Below are 19,059 nucleotides of genomic sequence, written 5' to 3' on the forward strand. Positions count from 1 at the left end.
TCAGTTATGAGAACTTTAGAGGAAGAAGAAATAGTCCCCCACAAAGCTACCCATTCCCTCATCACTAGAACCTGTGAATATTCTCTTCCAGGACAAAGGAAAGTGTTTTGCACATGGGTTTACGTATTATGAGAAGATAAGATTATCTGGGTGTGCCCCCAATGTAATTACAGGTGTCCTCACAAAAAGGGAGGAAGAAGATCTGACAGATGCACAGCTAAGACAATTCAGTCAGGGAGCCATGGACATGACTGCCACCCCCGTAGTGCTGGTAACCACACCAGAGGCCTAGGAGCAGAGAGGAAGCCCCCCACCATCCTATCTCCCCTGCAGCATGAGCACCTGGCCAACATCTGGACCAGACCCAGTTCTTCTCTCGGACTTTAGGCCTCTAGACCTGTGAAAGAATACAGTACTATTGTTTCAACTCTGTATCCTCGGTTTCAGAGACATAAGGAACAGCTACCAGGGCGAATACATCTCTTTAATATTTAAGCTTATTTAGACCTGGTGTTTTGTTCGTTATCACAAAAAGCTGCCTGATTTATATACAGTCCCTCTCTCACCCTCCTCTAGAATGGAGATGTGAGCCCTACAGAAGGATAAATTCCCATTAGGAAGCAGCCGGAGACCCTCCTGATATTTAGTTGGGGAGGGGGGCCTGGGGCCGAGTGGCATCAGAGGCCAGATGCTCCAAGCAAAGGGTGATGGGAGTTTATCACAGGCAAGTCACGGGAACCTGGGCCTGGGCAGGCTCTGGCCAGAAGGCCGTCTCCCCAGCACACCATACCCTTTCCAGCCAGGGTCCTGCCAAAGGGACTCATGGTCGGACAGGGTCAAGGGCAGGAAGGGAGACAATGCCCATGCTTGTTAGATGCCATAGGTCACCTGCTGGGAACCCTGTGCCGGGGGAAGACACTGTCCTCAGTCCAGAAATGCAACATCAAGATGTGTGAGGACAGGGGAGCCCCTCCAGGCCTTTGGGGGGCACATCCCCTCCTGTTCCAGCCTGTCTTTACAATGCCAAGAGCAGAGGACAGATGTCCCAGCAGCGGTGACCTGCAGTGTGAGGATCCAGCAGGCACTTCCAGGCCTGTCCGGGAGTTGGCCCAGAGCCGATGCCGGAGCAAGGCTGCCCATCAGGTGGGGGGCTCCCCCAATTTGCTGGTGGCACTGGTGATCCGCTTATTCTCCCTCACGTTCCGGAGGCGGGCACTGAGGCTGCTGATCTCTTCCACGTAGGCTTGGGGCACCCAGCCCTTCTCTCCATCTGCCAGGCGGACGCCCTCCAGCCAGCCTAGGGACATACAGGCCAGGAACACCATCATGAGCACAGCAGGGACGGCATGCGCTGAGGTGAGCCTCACCTGCACCCCTGAGCTCAGGTGACATCTGGACACCCCGGCCTCCAGGAAGGACTCGAGTTGCACTCCTGCCCTCTTCTGACGGCCTCTCTGAGAAGGCTACTTCCCACGGCCCCCCACCTCTTTCCAGGCAGGAAGTTCCTCCTCTTGTCTAACTTGCTTCCTGCATGCGATGGTGGAACCACCTTGCACAACCTTTTCCGGGGATGTGAGTCATCCAGCCTTTTCCTCCCACCCCCTGACCTTCGGGGGAGGCCCCTCTCACCATCACTCGTCCGGGTCCTCACTGCCAGGATGTCTGTCTTCTCCAAGGTCAGCTCGTCTGGCTGCAATGCCTTGTATGTCCTCACACACTGAACCTGGGGGCGGTCTGATAGCCCAGGGTAGGGAGGTGAGGAAGGGCCCCAGGGCTGGACGTGGCAGGGATGGGGTAGGGAAGGGAGAAGGAGGTAGGAGGGGCCTGGAGGGTGACCATGGTTGTTTCTTTCTGTCCCTTCCTTTGAGCCCACTTGTCGAACTCTAAATACCAGCCCCAGGAGAATCCCGTCCCTCCCTACTTCAGTTACTGCTGCTGGGCCCAGGTCTCTCCTCCCCAGCTCCAGGCTCCATCCAACACCTTGCCCTGACCTCCAGGCCGGTGTCCAAGTACCCCCAGAGAGCCTCACAAAACAGCAACAAGTCCCCTGGCTCTACTTCATTCCATCTTTTCAACAAGAACTTCAGCCCACCCCACACGCTCTGGGAATCACATGCTTCGCACACAGGGATTGGCTCCAGCCCTGACACTGCATGGACCCCATCAAACACTGTGCTGAGGGGCATCCCTGAGCATCTCTGGCCACTAGGTGTGACTCAAGGGAGCAGGAGAAAACTCAAAGGACCAATTCAATCCCTAGCACTTCCTGGCTACTTAAGTCCACGGGGTGCAGCCCTGGGGGCCCCCAGAACCTCTCTGTAAAAGCAGAATCGTATCAACATTTCCCTGGAAATGGAGCTGCCAGGCTGAGTATGTCTGGGAGCAGCCCCAGGCCACTGCACCTCTGGGAAGTTCCCCCACCCACTGCTGGTCCCCACCCCAGACCCTCCAGGCTTACACTCCTCTTAGCATAAAATTCTAAGTCCTCCTCACAATCTGACCTTCTCTCTGCTTCTCCTGCCCATCTCCCTCAGGAAGCTCAGTTGTACTGGTCACCCTGCAGTTCCCCCAGTGCTAGAAGCTTCTTCCTGCCTCAGGGCCTCAGGGCCTTTGTACTGGCTTGCCTCCTTCCCAGAAGGCTGATCCCAGGTTCTTTTTTTTTTTTTTTTTTTTTTTTTTTTTTTTTTTTTTGCTTTTTGGGTCACACTCAGCGATGCACAGAGGTTACTCCTGGCCAGGAGCCATATGGGATGCTGGGAATCGAACCCAGGTCAGCCGCGTGCAAGGCAAACGCCCTACCCGCTGTGCTGTCACTCCAGCCCTAGATCCCAGGTTCTTTTGACTGCTTCTCTTCACTCTTCAAGAACCTTCCCAGACCCCCTCATTTTGGAGTGGAAGGTCCACCTTCCAGCCCAAAAAGGACCCTTTTTTGGGGGGGAGGAGGTGCCGGAGCACACCCAGCTGTGCTCAGGGCTTAACTCCTGACCCATACTCTTAGTTCAAGTCTGAGAATCTGCTCCAGTCCAAGTCCACAGTTGTCCCCAGCATGCAAGGGGGGCTGGGAGAACAACGGGCTTGGCAGAAAGCCCAGCTCTGCCACCTATTGGCTGTGTAACCTTGAGTGAGTGACTTCACATTTTTGGATATCCTAGGGGTCTACCTAACCCAGCTGTTGTGTGGATTAAATAAAAGCTGGGGCCAAAGAGATAAGTACAGGGCTAAGGCTCTGGCCCTGCATAGAGCTGATCCTGGTTTGATCCTCGGCACTGCATATGAACCCTGAATAGTGTTCAGTGTTAGGATGACCCCTAAGTCCAGATTCAGAAGTAAGTCCTAAGCACTTTCAGGTGTGGCCCCAAACCCCAAGATAAGTAAATAGGTAAATAAGTAAAATACAGGTATATGCAAAGCCCCCTATCGAGAGGGGTAGGAAGCCGAAAGGAGCTGTCGCCTTCCTCATCAGCTCAGCTCCAATTCCCCACCTCAAAACTCTTCAATAGTTGCCTAGTGCCCTCAGTATCAAGGTCCTCTAAGACGAGGCAGTATCCTGGCTTTCCAGTACCACATGACACCCCTCTCTCTCTCTCTCTCTCTCTCTCTCTCTCTCTCTCTCTCTCTCTCTCTCTCTCTCCCTCTCGTATGCAAGGCAAGTACTCTACTGATGAACCACCTAGGAGGGACCTGAAGAAGGCCCTTGTTGGGTCCCCACACTCCCTCCCTTTCCCCCCAACACTCCCCACCCCGCCAGGCCACTTCTGGTCCCCTGTGCAAGTGATGCAAAGATCCACAAGGTTCAGGCTTAGGCTCCTATTCCGCCTCTTACTAGCTGAGGACATTTAGATGAATTCCTTTGCCTCTCTGTGCCTCTGTTTTCTAACGTGTCAAGTGGGCTTCTGAGGAGGGGGGATCAGGAGGAAATAAAAGACATTGTCATTTCTGGATATTCCTGCCTGTGCCCTGCCCCATCCTTCTGGGCTCTGTAGAGCCAGCCCTGACTGCCTGGGCCTGTGTGATTTCTCCCCAACTCACTCAGCTGGCAACATGATCCCGAGGAGGGAGGGAAGGAGAAGAGCAGTGAGGTACCCAGACCTGGAGTTTGGGGGTGGGCAGCTTCCTACCTTCCCCCTCGCTGATGATCTCCTGGTCTTCCTGGGGGCTGGAGGGACACAGGGCTGAGATCCACCGCTGCTTCTCACTTCTAGGGAGAGGGAGGCTAAGCTGGGACATCCAGCAGTGCAGAAGCCATGCTCCCATCCAGGGTCTGGCTTCCAGCTTCAAGCCCTTCTCCCAAGCTGAAAGGAGCAGAGCTGGAGCTTCCAGGATGCCAGCCCCGCCCAGGTCCTGCATTCTGCCTCCCTCCTCAAGCCAGAGAGAATAAATTGAGTCTTTGCTGGAGGTGCAGGGGATCCCCCAGCCCCAGGCTCACTCACTCTGTGCGTGCCCTCAGCAGGAACTGGTGCTTGGCATGTTGCCCGTGGAGGAGCTGAAGGAGAAACACGTGGCCGGGGATGCCCTGGAGCTTGAGACTCAGGTCTTTTACCTGCAGCTCAGCCATCTTGGCATGGACAAAAACGGCAAACTTGCCGAGCCTGCAGGACCAAGCAGGAGGTTAGCGGGGGTTGGGCCCAGCCCCATTCCCTCCTCCCCAGGTAAGATCTGATTAGAAGCGGAGTGAAAGGGCCATCTGACCTCTACCAACTTCTCAAGGACACTTGGCTCTGCACAGCACTGGCTCCCCAGTAGCCAGCAAAGACCCAAGAGGAAGTGGGAATTAATTCCATTCCTGCCAGCTTACTGCCAGGCGGGAGGTGAGAGACTCAGCCTCCCTGAAAAGATCTATGGATTGTTTGGGATCTGACTCTAACTGGCATGAAAGGCTGAACTTTTACTCTTGTTGGCTCTTGGAGTCCAGTGCCCTACCTCACCTGGAGTCCAAGTTCAGGAAATACTGGGGGAAGAATGGGTGGGTGGGGAGCCAATGTACCAGAGGATCCTTTATCTCAACTCATCAAAGCAAAACCCAGTATCTCTAGCTCCAAAGCAGATCCCCTTCACTGTCCACACTCCCGCAAGAGATGCCACCACATTGCCCACGAAGAAAATCGGCAGTAATCCTCACATTATCTTACCACTTCTTCTCACCCAAAATTAACAGCTATGTCATGTTAATATATCTGATATATTAATAGATACATCTGTTTTATCCCCTCACAGTCCACAGAACTCATGTATCTCTGAGGTCCTTACCACTTCTACATCATCCAACTGCACCTGGACAACTGTAAGAACCTCTGGTCTTTCCAATTTAGACTATCCTCCAAATTGGCCAAGAATAAAATGTCACTGGGGCTGGAGCAATAGCACAGTGGATAGGGCATTTGCCTTGCATGCGGCCGACCCAGGTTTGATTCCCAGCATCCCATATGGTCCCCTGAGCACCGCCAGGAATGATTCCTGAGTGCAGAGCCAGAAGTCAGCCCTGAGCATCGCCGGGTGTGACCCAAAAAGCAAAAAAAAAAAAAAAAAAAAAAAGAGTAAAATGTCACTGATTAATTTTCTGTGCTCACCAGGAGGACTGGCCCGTGGTTGGAAGCTTGCCGCTAGTGTGGAGAGAGGGCATTTAGGATAGTGAAGGGACCCCTATGACAATGATAGTTGGAAATGATCACTCTAGACAAGAATTGAATGCTGAAAGGAGATGCCTATACTGCAAACCACAATGCCCAGAAGGAAAGAGAAAGAGAGAGAGAGAAGAAAAATGCCATTCATAGAGGAAGGCTGGGGGTGGGGGACTGATGGAGTGAAACTGGGGACATTGGTGGCGGGAAATGTATGGTGAATGGAAGGGTGTTGGAACATTAAATGACCAAAACCCAACCATGAACAACCGTGTAACTGTGAACCTCACAGTGATTTAATAAAAATTAAAATTTTCTATGCTCTCACCTGCCCTGAGAAAAAATTCCACTCTTTACTATGACTCCCCACTTCCCTTCCCTTTCCTGCCCTTCTTCTCTACAAATAGGCTTCATCATCCCCCACACACTGTTTTACGCCTTCTATGACTTTGCTATCCCCCCTTCAAGTCCATTATACCTGGAAAACCCTTACACATCCTTCAAAACCCATCCTTCAAATGTCCTTTCCTTTGTGAAAGCTCACTGATTTTCATCCAACAACCAGGGATGCTATAGTACCTGTACACCTTTCCATCAAAACCTAAAGGGGTGCTATCAGGATGTACATTAACTGGTCTGAGAGCTCCTCCAAGCTGACATCTAATTCCCTTCATCTCTATGTCCTCTGCACCTATCAAAGGGTCTGGTTACAAAAAAGGGTTTAGTCAGAAATGATCCCCATAGCATATTAATCCTTCGTCCCATCAAGTCGAAGGCTTGCTGCATTCAGGAAGTCTTGAAGTCTTGCCCTCATCCCAAGTGAATAACAATCATAGCCAATACTGTTATGCCTGGCATATGCCAACCCTTTTTCTGTATTTGTTTTCTGTATCTGTATTTGTTTTCTGTTTTTGTTTTTGGGACACACCTGGTACTGCTTAGGGGTTACTCCTGGCTCTGCAGCCAGGAATTACTCCTGATGGTGCCCAAAGGGATACGTGGGATGCCGGGGATAGAAGTTGGGTTGACTGCACACAAGATAAATGCCCTATCTGCTGTACTATCTCTCCAGCCCTGTTTCTCCTGTATTAATCTCACACTGAATGTCCCTCCATGGCAATCTCTATAGGCAGATGGCAGAGTGGCTGAAAGCCTGGAATCTGACCTCCTCCTGGCTCCTGTCCTTACTAACTCTGTGATCATGAGAACAGTGGAGCTTAGTCCCAGAGGGACATTTAGGGGATGAAAGGGCAGACTCGTGCTCGCTTCGGCAGCACATATACTAAAATTGGAACGATACAGAGAAGATTAGCATGGCCCCTGCGCAAGGATGACACGCAAATTCGTGAAGCGTTCCATATTTTTTGAAACCAAAGCACAAAAAATTGTAAATCTACAACTTTAAAAAAAAATAAAATAAAATAAAGGGGGAAAAAAAAAAAAAAAAGAAAGGGCAGACTCCAGACCCAGGAGATAACCCCTGAGTGCATGCCAGGCATGTGGCAGCCCCAGGTCCAATTCCTGGCCCTAGTGATCCCTAGCACTGAGCTCAAGCAACTCTGGGCCAAGTATCATCCAGAGTGGCCCCTGGACCTCCCAAGTGTTATTTGGGAGACCCCCAAAAACTTTGTAAATTAAATAAAAATGAAGGGTATAATCCACAGAATTCTAGGCACGGAATAGGTGCTCAGTAAATGTCTATAACCATGATGAGCCAGGATGGAGCTGGGGCTCCTGGATTGTGTTCTTAAGCTCTGTCCTGATTGGCTGAAGCACAGAGAGGCTTCAAGGCCTCTGCATACAGTGTGAACCTTGGGTCTCAGCTCTTGGAAATGGACTTCCCTTGCCTCACATTTATCCATAACTTTCCTTTGGGAGCATCCAGGTTCACGGTGCCCTGGTGGGACCTCCTTGGAGGGGGGGGAGAGGGATCCCCTCTCCATCAACCTCCCCCCACTCTGCCCGACTCACTCTTTCCGCCTTGAAAGCAGCAAGCAGTCGTTAAACAGGTGCAGGTAGACCGCCTTGCTGGACAGTTTCAGCTTAGCAGGGGGCGCGGCGGGCAGCGGTGCTAGCTCCACCAGCTCCCCATGCCGAACCAGCCAGCGGGCCTGGGAGATCAGCGGGAAGATCTGGAGGATGGGGCAGGTAAATGGGAAGGACTGGTCAGGCTCAGGGGAACCCAGGCGGAGAGAACACTGGGCAGGGAGGGGCTGGAGGATGTGAGCAAGAGTTGGACTGGTCTGCAGCCCCAGGGAAGGTGGGCAGGAGAGCCCCTTTTGGTTCCGCCAGCCTGGGCACGCACCTTGCCCTCAAAGTGGATCTTCTTACTCAGGTGGATGAGCTCCTCCGTCCTCTTCATGGATTGCACACTGGCGTTGCACTCTTGCACCAGCTGGGGAGGCCATGGTCAGTCACCCGCAGCCCCTACCCCACCTCCCAGAGCCCAGCCTCAGACTCCTGCCTTAGGGCCAGAGACTCCAAAATGTCCTTTAGGGACAGGCTGGGAGGTGGGGACCCTTCAGATGCAAGTGAGCTCACCTCCTTGAGTGCATTGAAGGCTTTGGTGGCCATGTCCTCATCTTCAGAGCCCTGTGCTGTCCGCTTTAGAATGTTCTAGGTGGGAAGAGAAGTGGCACAACAAAGCTGGCTGTGGGCTCCACCTATGACCCTGCACACCTAGGACTGCCCCCAAAGTGTCTGTGGAGGGCCCCCTAGGGGTGCCTGTGCCCAGCCCTCTGCAGGGTTTGGGGTCCCGGGTTACCTCCACCAGCATCTTGAGGCGGGTGATCCTCTGGAAGGGCAGGATGAGGAAGGAGGTGAGAGGCAGCCGCTGGCACACGGGGGACTCCTCCAGGCGAGCCAGGATTCCAGGAAACTTGGGATTCTCCAGGCTGCAAAATGGGCAATGGCCTGGGGTCCCACAATGATTCAGGGGTCCCAAGAGCTCCTGCTTCCTGGTCCCATCCACCCCATTAGTTCTTCCAGCGACTTCTCAGCACATTCTTCCTTCCCCTTGGGCTCAGATGCTGGGCACAGCCCTTCCTTGGTGCCCCAGTGTTCTGTGCCCTCTCCTGCCTGGCCCACTATCTGCACCCCACCCTTCCAGAACCCCAGCCTACAGCAGGCGCTGGTAGGTGCGCTCCTGGTAGGCCTGGTTGGTGACATAGGGCAAGTAGACACGGCGGAAGGCAGGGCAGTGGTACAGCACGACATCACACACGCTGAAACGAAGGACGTCTGCTTCCAGGCGCTGCTCAAGGTCCTGCAGGAACCTGGGGGTAGGGATGGGATGGGGAGGGGGTGAAGGCAAGGCGTCAACGAGGGGTCAGAGTCTGGACGCACCCCTCAGACCTGGACTGGTCACACAGGTTTGGTCTTGACCCCCAACCCCAGGTTTGACCACCACTCACCTCTCACTGGTGCTCTTGACCTCAGGCAGTTTGGAAAACAACCACTGCTTGTCCTGCGCCCCCAGACACTCACTCAGCTCCGCAGAGCCTAAGAAGTGCCCCACGGCCACTGACAGGCTGTGGATGTACGAGGCCTCAGAAGTGATCAGCTCAAACTTGGCCTAGGCAAGGATAGACGCAGGCTGACACGGCTGGATCAGTCCTCCACGGATGCCTCCACTCGCATAACCTCCCTCCCCACGCCCTGGACGAGACTCTCGAGACATAGGCGCATCTCTTCTCTGGCCTCACCCGTGATCTGGAACTGTCACCATCAGCACAGTTCAAACCTAGAGGAGCCCGGGATTTCACTCCTAGCCCCTCCTATCGGACCCTGCCTTTAACATAGGTGTCACCCCCATCCTTCATGGCTCCACCCTTTCTTGACCTTGCTTTCCTTGATCCCACCTTGCAGGACCCTGGCTGATTCCCTCCTCTGGCCAGGCTCCAACCTAGGCCTCTCCTTGTTGGCTCCGCCCATTTCCCCATCCCTTCTTCCAGTCTCTGAGAGGAGTTCTGGGGGCTCCTCCCCGCAGCCTTGCAGCTTGCCGCACCTTGACTGGTCTGAACACCTGCCAGCCTGCCATCTCCGTTTCCCAGGCCGGGTGTCCTGACCACCTTCAGAGTTTTGCAGTCCCGCTTAATCTGCATGCAGGGTCCCGCCCCCTGTGGCTCCACCCCTATGGCCACGCCCCCTAGTTCCTCTACCCCACCCCACTCCGCCCCAAGTCACGCTCTCTTTGGCTTGCCAGAGTGCTCTCTCCCCGTCCCTGACAGAATGACCACGCCCTCTCCCCGCCCCCGACACAATGACCACGCCCCCTCCCCGCTCCCGACAGGAGGGCCACGCCCCGCCACGCCCTCCAGATGGCCACGCCCCCTAGGGTGGTCCCTGCTCCCACCTCCTGCAGTTTGCAGTCGCGCAGGCTCAGCGTGGCCAGGACACCGCTGCCGCGCACGTCGGGGATGTCCTGCCACAGCGAGAAGGTGGAGCCTCGCGCCGAGCGCTGCGCACGGAAGGAGCTGCTGGGGGAGAGGTTGGTGCGCGGCGGGCCCGGCCCCTCCTCCGCGACCTCCGCCTCGTCCGCCGGGCCCTCCTCCTCGCGCTGCTGCCGCCGCAGTTCGCGGGCGCTGGCCACGTCGCTGTATTCCTGGTAGAGGACAGCTGGGCGGGGAGAAGGTCGGGACAGAGCCGTGGGGCGCCTGCCAGCCGCGCCCGCCTTCTCCCGGCTCGCCCCAGGCCCGCCGCCCTTAGCAAGCCTTTCCGACGGTTCGGATGTCAGGGCACGGTGAATTCATTCATTCACTCACTCGTTCCGTAAACACCGCGAGGGGCACCACGGCCGCGCCCTAGCCGCTGCGCTCCTCAGCGAGGATGCAGTGGTCACCCTCGCCCTCCACCCCGTGTCCCGACTGTCCCTGGGGTCTCCCCCGCCCCCACCCCAAGTCCCCAGTCCCTCCCACCTACAGTTCAGGAGGAACCGTGACTGGCGCCGCTCGCTCGCGCTCCTAGAACTCAGAGCCGGCTCTTCCGGCGTGTCCAGCCTAGAAAAGGGAGAGTGTCTGCGTCCTTCGTCCTTGACACTTCTCCTCCGACCCGGGTCCGGAGTGGGTGACAGTACCTGGGCTCCGGCCAGCCACTGTGGGCCCCGCTCGAGTCAGCAGGGACAGGCATCACCGTACTGTCTAACCTCATGTCAGCACTGCGCGACTCCCTTCCGGGGGCTTTCCCTGGGGAGGGCGAGAACTGAGGTTACATGATCCCAGGAACGACCCTGTCGTGGGCATCACTCTCCAGCTCACCAGCACCCAAAGGGTCCAGTGCAGATCGCCACCCTCATCTGGCATGTGGGTGCTATGGGCCCAAGAGAGGAGGGTCGGTCGTTACCTTCACGGGGGGCTGTGGTGCCACTGGCGGCTAGCACCCTGGCTGCTGAGCTGCGGCCCAGCCGCAAGGAGGAGTGCAGGCGGGTCATCAGCTCAGAGGCTGAGAAGCGCCTCCGCTCTGGCCCCTCCAGGCTGACCCGGGTGGCCCCGGACAGCTCCAGTGGCCTCGGCTCCTCTGTGCTCAGGGCCTGCTGAGAGGCCTGGCCAGGCTCAAGGAAAACCGGCTGGGCCTCAGAGCTGCCAGGGCCTTCCTCGCGCTGGTACACCCGCATCTTGCGCCCTGCAGAGGGTTGGGGGGAGAGCACAGGCTACGGCCGATGGTCCCTCCCCTGCACCTGCCTCCTCCTGCCCTGAGTTTCTGAGCATCTGGGGCACATGCCAGGGGAGGAGCTGGGTTCTCAGAGGGTACTGGTGCCTGGGCAGTGGAAACACTAGCACAAGGGCTAGAGAGGCCAGACCTCACCACGGGAGGAAAGGGGCCCTCCCCCTGGCTGACTGTGTGATCTCAGACAAGTCATGTGCCTCCCCTGAAGGCCCATTCCTGGTCACGAACGTTAATTCGGAGTCCTGAAAGGGTCCTGAAAGAGCCAGCAGCCTCCCCGCTCTCCATCCCACTACCCCCCCCCCCCCCCCGCCAAGTGACTCACAGGCTGACTTCTTCTCTGAGCCATGGCTGGCCCTGCGCTGCGGCTGTGGGTGCCGGGGACTCCAGGGTCCCTCTAGTGCTGTGGGCTGGGCACTCGGGCAGTGCGGCCAGCTGCCAGCCCTGCTGGGCCGCATGCCCCCGCTGGTGTTGATCTCAGGGTCTGGGCTTCCTGGAGGTGATGTCCATAGGAGAGGGGCGGGGGTCCCCAGAGACCAGCGGCTGCCGGGAGCCCTGAGCTCCTCTGAGGTGACAGGGAAGAGGTCCAGACACACAGGGCTGGGCGGCTGCAGGGCGGGCAACTCCACAAAGGACAGACTCTCCTCCTGGCACACGGCGACCAGGGGGCAGGCGGTGCCAGGTGGGCCAGCCAGGTGGGCCTGGAGTGTGGCAGGTGGTCCACAGTCCATTCCTTTTCCACTCTGCCACCCACTGCACCTGTGGGGAGAAGGAATCAAAGATAGCGTAGGATACCAGAGCTGGTCAGTGAGCCACCATGTCCTGGAGGCCTAGACAAGCCCTTGCGGATATGTGCAAACACACTCAGATGCCAACTTTTACAGCACATGCCAATGCACCAGTGACCAGCCTGGAACTCTACACATATATGCCACTCCTCCCAGCAGCCCTGAGTTGATGCTGGCATTCTCCCCCATTGTACAGGTGGCAAAAGTAAGGCTCAGGAGGTTGTCATGTGGTTAGCAGTGAAGCCAGGATTCCAACCCAGGCAGTCTGGCTTCAGAGCCTGCATTGGGCATCCAGAAGACCCCTAGCTACATGCTTTTTCACACAGAGTAAAAAGTCTGTTCGACGTACCTCCACACACGTTTTCTTCCAAGTACACCCAGAGGCAAGATAGTTACCCAGACACACCCAGACCAATTAAAAAATCAGTCCCACAAGCTCTTTTACGCAAACAACATCCACGAGCACACTTTCTCACACACACGCTGACCCATCAGATACTGGCACCTTCTCGCCTCTGTCCATCCACACTGACACACCAGCATGTACACACAAACCCCCGGCACAGAAGTGCTTGCTCTGGTATTACCCAACCTCCTCTCCCGTGGCCAGACTTACAGCCTTCAGTGCTGAGCGGTGCCCACACCCATGCCAAGCTGGCTAGGAGAATCACAGACTGGCAGGCAGGCCACCCTCCAGATGCGACTGGGCCCTCCCAGGAGAAGGGCAGGGAGGCGCCCCAGCCGCCCCCTCCCCTCCAGCTTGGTTCTTGCCAACTCCTGCTCCCAGCCCTGGGATCTGACGGAGCTGATCAGGTTCCCTCTGGGGAAGAGAAGTCATTCCCAGGGAGACGGTCAGCGTCTCGACCCGGCCAGTGATGCAGGGGTCTGAACCCCTGCAGCCCTGGCCCCCGTAGCCCTCCACCAGTTGCCCTTCCCTCTAGCTCTCACCTCTCCAGCCGAGGCCAGGCTGCTGCTGCCGAAGCTGTTGTGCTGCTGGGCAGGGAAGCCCTCTCTGCCCAGCTGGCGGGGGAGATCCCACCCAGACAAAGAGTTTGATTCACCAAACCCTGTGGTGAGGCAAGCGGGTAGAGGGAGGGAGCAGGCAGCGGACTGGGCGGGGGCCTACCCTAGCCTGGCCTCACTGTGGGCAGGCATGTGTGTGTGTGTGTGTGTGTGTGTGTGTGCATGCGTGTGTGCGTGTGGACACCCTTAGCCCCCACCAGCCAAAGGGGCAGTGCCCAGCCTGGCTGGATCAGGAGAGATAAAGACTTCAAGAAATGAGGTTCCTTCAGACAGCTACTCCAAAATGAGATCCCCGGACAATCAAAACCAGAAGACCACAGACACAGAGATGTACGGGGACCCAAAAATGAAGATGGCGAGACAAAGACACGGAACATCTCAGGCAGAGCTGACACTTGGAGACAGATGTGAAGCCCAGAAAAACCCAGGGGACAGATAGATAGACTAACAGTTGATGCCCCACAGGGTTGCCAGTCTAACAGGGGAGCCAAAAAACAAAAACACTTACAATCAGGCAAGAGCCAAGCCGGAGGAGCCATCCAAGAAGGGTGTCTGGCTCAACTCCACCTGGCATTCCAGGAAGGCTTCCCGGAGGAAATAACAGTTAACTGTCCTCAACTGAAATACTCGGGGACTTGGGGAATTCAGGGAGAAAGCCTTGGCTTGAGTGTCAGGGACTCTGAGGGAGGGTGGGAGGAGAGAACCCAGTGGGGGAGCACTGAGTCGCTGATGGGCCCACTCCTCACTGCAGAGCCCCTCCCTTGCTTTCTCTGCTTTCTTACCCTGGGAGGGGGCTGCTCCTTAGGGACAACTCTAGTTTGTCCCTTAAACCCTCAAGCCCCACTTGACCCACACCATCCATCTCCCTCTTTCCTCATCTATTCCTAGGGTAGCGTGTGCATAAACAGAATTGGCCATTTTTCTCCAAGTTATCAGGAAAAAGTTATCTACTCTTGGGGCAATTGGGGCCACCACACAGATATGGAAAGGAAACCGAAGCTGCAAGGGTGGCCCTGTCCACTTCGCAGGAGCATGTGACAGGAGACACAGGGGACCCCCTACCGGCTAGACAGATGTTCTTATTTTGGGGGGCGGGGATGGCACAGAGACTGTACTCAGGGCTTACACTTGGTTACACCTGGCTCTGTGCTCAGGGATCACTCCTTCTGGTGCTCAGAGGGCCATGTGGGATGCCGGAGCTGGAAGCCAGGTCAGCTTAGGTGCAATGCAAGTGCCCTACCCACGGACTGTTAATCCAGCCCCTAGAGACATTCTTTGTCACACCCAGTAGAGCTCAGAGGTTACACCTGGCTCTGTACTCAAGTTACTCCTGGCAATGCTTGGGGGACCATATGGGATGCCAGGGATTGAACCCGGGTCCAGCCACATGCAAGGCAAACACCCTACTCACTGTATTATCACTTTGCCCCCGCTAGAAAGACATTCTTGCACTCCAGGAATCCCAAGTCTAGAGCACCCAAGTCCCAGTTGCTTCTGCAGGCATGTGTGTGCAAGCATACACATCCTGTTGCCTTGCATTCTGGGAGATTCTCTTCCCTGGGGTTCTAGAAGCTCTTGGAGGGCAGCAAGGAGAGTCTTCTCCACTGCCAGCTGCAGGCACAAATGTGCAAAACACGGAGCCCTTGGGACAAGGCACTTCCTGCTAAAGGCAGGATGGAAAAGGCTGTACACATGGGAAGCAGGAGAGGGATGAGACTGGCTAGTGAGTCACCTCCAGATCTGCCGAGGTCAGGGGTGACTGAGCATGACCAGTATGAGAAGCCAGGGATGCAGCTCAGGGGCAAAACACACTCCTGTGTGCGGGAGACCTGGCTTTGATCCCAGGTGCTGCAAAGTGAATAAGCAAATAAAATACACAATGAAGAAGAGCTGGGATGCCAGTCAGGTGGCCGCAGACCCTTCAGGACCCAAGTACTGGGGAGCCAGGCGGAGACTGTGCTTGTGCCATGTGTGGCTCATTTGCTAGGAAAAAAGAGAAACTCAGGACAAGAATTGGCCCAGGGATATCATCGGCCCAAGCACAGTCACTGGCTACTCCACAGTGTTCACTGGGTCATCCTGAAAAGCCACAAGGAGAACCTCAGTGCAGGTTCAAGGTCCATTGTTGACACTGACCAGCTGTGTGGCCTTAGGCAAGTCACAGGCTGTCTCTGGACTTCAGCGTCCCCCTGAGTTAAGTAGCCTCCCAGGTCTCCCTGTTGGCCTTCCCTTCTCAGGGACCTGGTCCTGCTGTCTCTGCAGGCTGAGGAGGATGGGCTAGGACAAAGGGGGCGGTGGGGGTTCCGGGTAGACACTGCTAATCACAGGAGCACCGGGTCCACCTGGCCAGGCAAGGGGGAAGGTTGGACTCTGGCTCCTATGCCCTGCTCCTCCCTGCCCCCCTTTCAGGGAGCGCCTGCCCTGCTGCCGGGAGAAGCGGGGTTCGAGCAGGTCCCCTGAGCCCCTTAAATGACAAAGTCAAGAGAGAGAGGGGGGGGGGGGTCATGACCGGAAAGGAGCTCCAGGCCACCAAGGCTGCAGGACCTACTGAGGCCAGAGCCCTGAGTGGGTCTGGCGCGACTCAGCGACTCAGCGGGCAGCCAGGCACAAAGGATTCCCTGGGAGACTGGCAGGGGGGGAGGAAGGGGCCACTGGCAGGAGGGTAGGGCCCTACCTCAGCCGGGGAGCTCAGTCCAGCCTCCAGCACGGTCCAGGGCTCCAAGGCACCCGGGGGGGCCCTGGGGGTGCAGCCAGGTCCTCAGGGGGCCATGTCGGCATGGCCCCTGCGCCAGGCCAGGGAAGCTCCCGGGTATTGTGTGGGGCGGGGAGAGGGGAGGTGAAGGCGGAGGGAACCTTGCAGGCGGGCAGGTGGCTGTCTCAACGTGCCTGCTCCCCGCCCCCCTTCCCCAGAACCGGTTTGGCCAGTCTGGGGTACAAGAGGGGGGCTGGAACAATGGAAGTCCTATGCCCTGGAGAAGCTCTGAAGGACCCCAGACTGAAGTCCTCAAGATGGGAGAGGCTCTGCTTCTCCTCCCAAGGGACAGGTCACTGTGCTCCTGGCACTTCCCGAAAGGGAGCTGTGCCCTAGACTCCTGGGGACAGTAAGGCATGCTGGGAGCTCCTTAGAGACCCTCCTGAGCCCTGACAATGAAGCGCCTCTGAGAGCTTGGGAGTGGCCAGTTAGGACCCCTTCAGAGCCAACAGCAGCATCTGCAAAGTGAGAGCATGTCTCCAGGGGATGGAAATCTGCACCACAGGGACCATCCTGCTAATGTCATCCTGGCCAGCCCTTCCAGCATCACACAGGAATGGCTCATCCTTCCCTATTGCCTAGAACAGACGCTCTCCCCGTCTCCAACAGCCTCTTCCACCATGAAGCCTTCCTAGACTCATGGGCACCAAAGACGCCCTCAATAAGCCAACTCAAGAGCTCCAGCAGAGCAGCCTTCTTCCCCAGTATGATTGCTCTGTGCCCAGCAGGCAATCATGCCACGTCTGTGAAAGCTGCTTTCTTCTTAATGCTTACTACCTGTCATTTAGGCAAGCACGCTGTAATCGCCAGGCGTTGAGTATGACTATGGGTGCACATACTAATAGTTCTGCTGCTAATAATTCTTCTTGTGCACTGACTACACACCAGGTGTGGTTCCAAGTGCATCACACCTATTTCTTCATGTCACCTCCACCACTACCAGAGGCGGTGGTGAGGAGAGAAACTATTGCCTCTCTCACTGAGCAGATGAGGACATGAGGCTTGTCCAGGTTAAGTCACGGGCATTATCCCATTTCAATCTCTCATCAGCTCTATGAATTCCCTATTTTATAGATGACGAAATTGGAGTTCAAGGGATTAAATAACTTGCCTAAGGTGACACAGCTAATTAGAGTCAAGACTAGTATCCAAACCCAGCTCTGACTCTACCATGCACATGCATACTTAACCACTAGTTCTGTCTCAGCTGGCTTTTATTTTTTAGTTTAGATTTTATCTTTCGGTTTGGGGGACAAACGTGGTGCTCAGGGGCTACTCCTGGCTTGGTCCCTGGGGGCTTGGTCACTCCCTGTGGTGCTTGGAGGACTGTGCGGTGGCATGGATCAAATCTGGGTTCCAGCACGCAAAGCACAAAACTTCCAGCCCATAGATTTATCTCTCTGGCCCATTTTATTTTTAAGATTTTGGTTTGGATCCCAACCCAGTGGGGCTGGAGAGGGAGAAGGCTGTTGGTAGGATTCCACATGTAAAGCATGTACTGTAGCCCTTTGAGTCATAGCCTCTTACTACGGAAGTTCATTGAGATCTATCTCAACTGACCTAAAGAACTAAATCAGGGGCTTAGTAGAGTGGGTAAGTCTCTTGCCTTGCATGCTGGGTTCGATCCTGACAGCCATGTGTTTCCCTGAGTACTTCCAGGAATAGTTTCTGAGTGTAGAGCTACGAGTAACCCCTCAGCACTGCAGGGTGTGGCCCCAAACCCAAAAAAAAACCCACAAAACTGGGGCTGGAGCAATGGCACAGCGGGTAGGGTGTTTGCCTTGCACGTGGCCATCCCGGGTTCGATTCCCAGCATCCCATATGGTCCCCCGAGCACTGCCAGGAGTAATTCCTGAGTGCAGAGCCAGAAATAACCCCTGTGCACTGCTGGGTGTGACTTAAAAAGCAAATCATTTTATTATCTTTAATACCCTACCCCGAAAATAAGATTAGTCTTTTTCTCCATTTATTGAGATATAGTTGACATATACAGTACTACATAAATTTAAGATGTATGGGGCAGAGAGAAAGTACAGCAGGTAAGGTGCTTGCCTTGCACATGGTCAACCTAGATTCAATGGCTGGCACTCCATATGGTCCCCTGAGCACTGCCAGGAGTTATCCTTGAGTGTAAGTCAGGAGTAATGCTAAGCACCTCCAATGTGGCCTACCAAAAAATAAATAGGAACTGGAGAGATAATATAGCGGGTAAGGTGTTTGCCTTGCATATGGTCAAGACAAGTTTGAGCCTTGGCACCGCATGGTCCCCCAAGTCCACCAGGACTGATTCCTGAGTGCAGAGCCAGGAGTAACCCCTGAGCATTGTCAGGTGTGACAGCCCAAAAAAAGTTAAGATGTATAATGTAATTATTGACTTATCTATATTGTGAAATTATTACCACAGTAAGTTTAACTAATATCCATCATTTCACACTGGTAAAAATATAGAAAAAAGGGGCTAAAGCAATAGCACAGCAGGTAGAGTGTTTGCCTTGCATGCAGCCAACCCAGGTTCGATTCCCAGCATTCCATATGGTCCCCCGAGCACCGCCAGGAGTAATTCCTGAGTGCAGAGCCAGGAGTAACCCCTGTGCACTGCCAGGTGTGACCCAAAAAGAAAATATATATATATATATATATATATATATAGAGAGAGAGAGAGAGAGAGAGAGAAATATTAGTGCAAACATGTGTGACATCCTGGGCTTAATTCCCTGGTCCCAGAAAGAAAAGAAAAAGGGTTTTACCCTTGTATGAGAAATTTTAGATTCACTGATATACCTAATAACATTCAGAATTGCCTTAGTGTTTACTATAATAATTATGGTGTAAGTTGCACCACTAGTACATATTTATCTTATAATTGGAAATTTGTGCCTTTGTACTACTTTCATCTAGCAACTCTGATCTTTATTTCCGAGTTTTCTTTTTTTGCTATTTTCTATAAAAAAAAAAATGGGAACCAGAGTGATCGATACATTGGGTAAAGCACTGCCTTGCAAAAGGCTGACCTGGGTTCAATCTCCAGCGCTGCTTATGGTCTCTGAGCCACACCAGGACTTATTCCTGAGCACAGAGTCAGGAGTAAGCCCTGAGCACTCTTTAGGGTGTGGCCCCCCGAAACCCCAATATTTAAATAAATAAAACAATGCCCCAAGATCCACCAATTTCATTATGAGTGGTAGGATTTTGTTTCTTTTTTATTACTAAATAACAT

The 19,059-nt window shown here is 54.8% G+C and overlaps 1 protein-coding gene and 1 non-coding gene across 2 annotated transcripts; one reads left to right on the forward strand and one right to left on the reverse strand.

The window, feature by feature from the left end:
- Window positions 1-963: 963 nt before the first annotated feature.
- Window positions 964-12,010, reverse strand: ARHGEF19 (Rho guanine nucleotide exchange factor 19). Its single transcript, XM_056123641.1, has 15 exons — window positions 11,605-12,010; window positions 10,959-11,237; window positions 10,693-10,801; window positions 10,539-10,615; window positions 9,973-10,235; window positions 9,032-9,192; window positions 8,741-8,893; window positions 8,383-8,512; window positions 8,160-8,234; window positions 7,924-8,013; window positions 7,590-7,750; window positions 4,431-4,589; window positions 4,119-4,198; window positions 1,630-1,734; window positions 964-1,297 (listed from the first exon to the last, which is right to left on the reverse strand). The coding sequence occupies exons 1-15, from the start codon at window positions 12,008-12,010 to the stop codon at window positions 1,140-1,142; spliced, it is 2,406 nt and encodes an 801-aa protein (XP_055979616.1). The 3' UTR covers window positions 964-1,139.
- Window positions 6,877-6,983, forward strand: LOC130032279 (U6 spliceosomal RNA). Its single transcript, XR_008793816.1, has one exon. It is a non-coding gene; the product is annotated as a U6 spliceosomal RNA (small nuclear RNA).
- Window positions 12,011-19,059: the final 7,049 nt, after the last annotated feature.

Source organism: Sorex fumeus, unplaced genomic scaffold (genome assembly GCF_029834395.1).
Source record: "Sorex fumeus unplaced genomic scaffold, SorFum_2.1 ptg000047l, whole genome shotgun sequence".
Taxonomy (NCBI): Eukaryota; Metazoa; Chordata; class Mammalia; order Eulipotyphla; family Soricidae; genus Sorex; species Sorex fumeus.

Excerpts from the sequence above, each read along its gene's own strand:
- ARHGEF19 (XM_056123641.1), bottom strand. The coding sequence starts at position 12,010 with ATGGACTGTGGACCACCTGCCACACTCCAGGCCCACCTGGCTGGCCCA. Across the intron at positions 10,236-10,538 it reads GTCACGGTTCCTCCTGAACT|CTGTCCTCTACCAGGAATAC; the intron begins GTAGGTGGGAGG and ends CTCCCCGCCCAG. Across the intron at positions 4,590-7,589 it reads CTGCTTTCAAGGCGGAAAGA|GCTCGGCAAGTTTGCCGTTT; the intron begins GTGAGTCGGGCA and ends TTGGTCCTGCAG.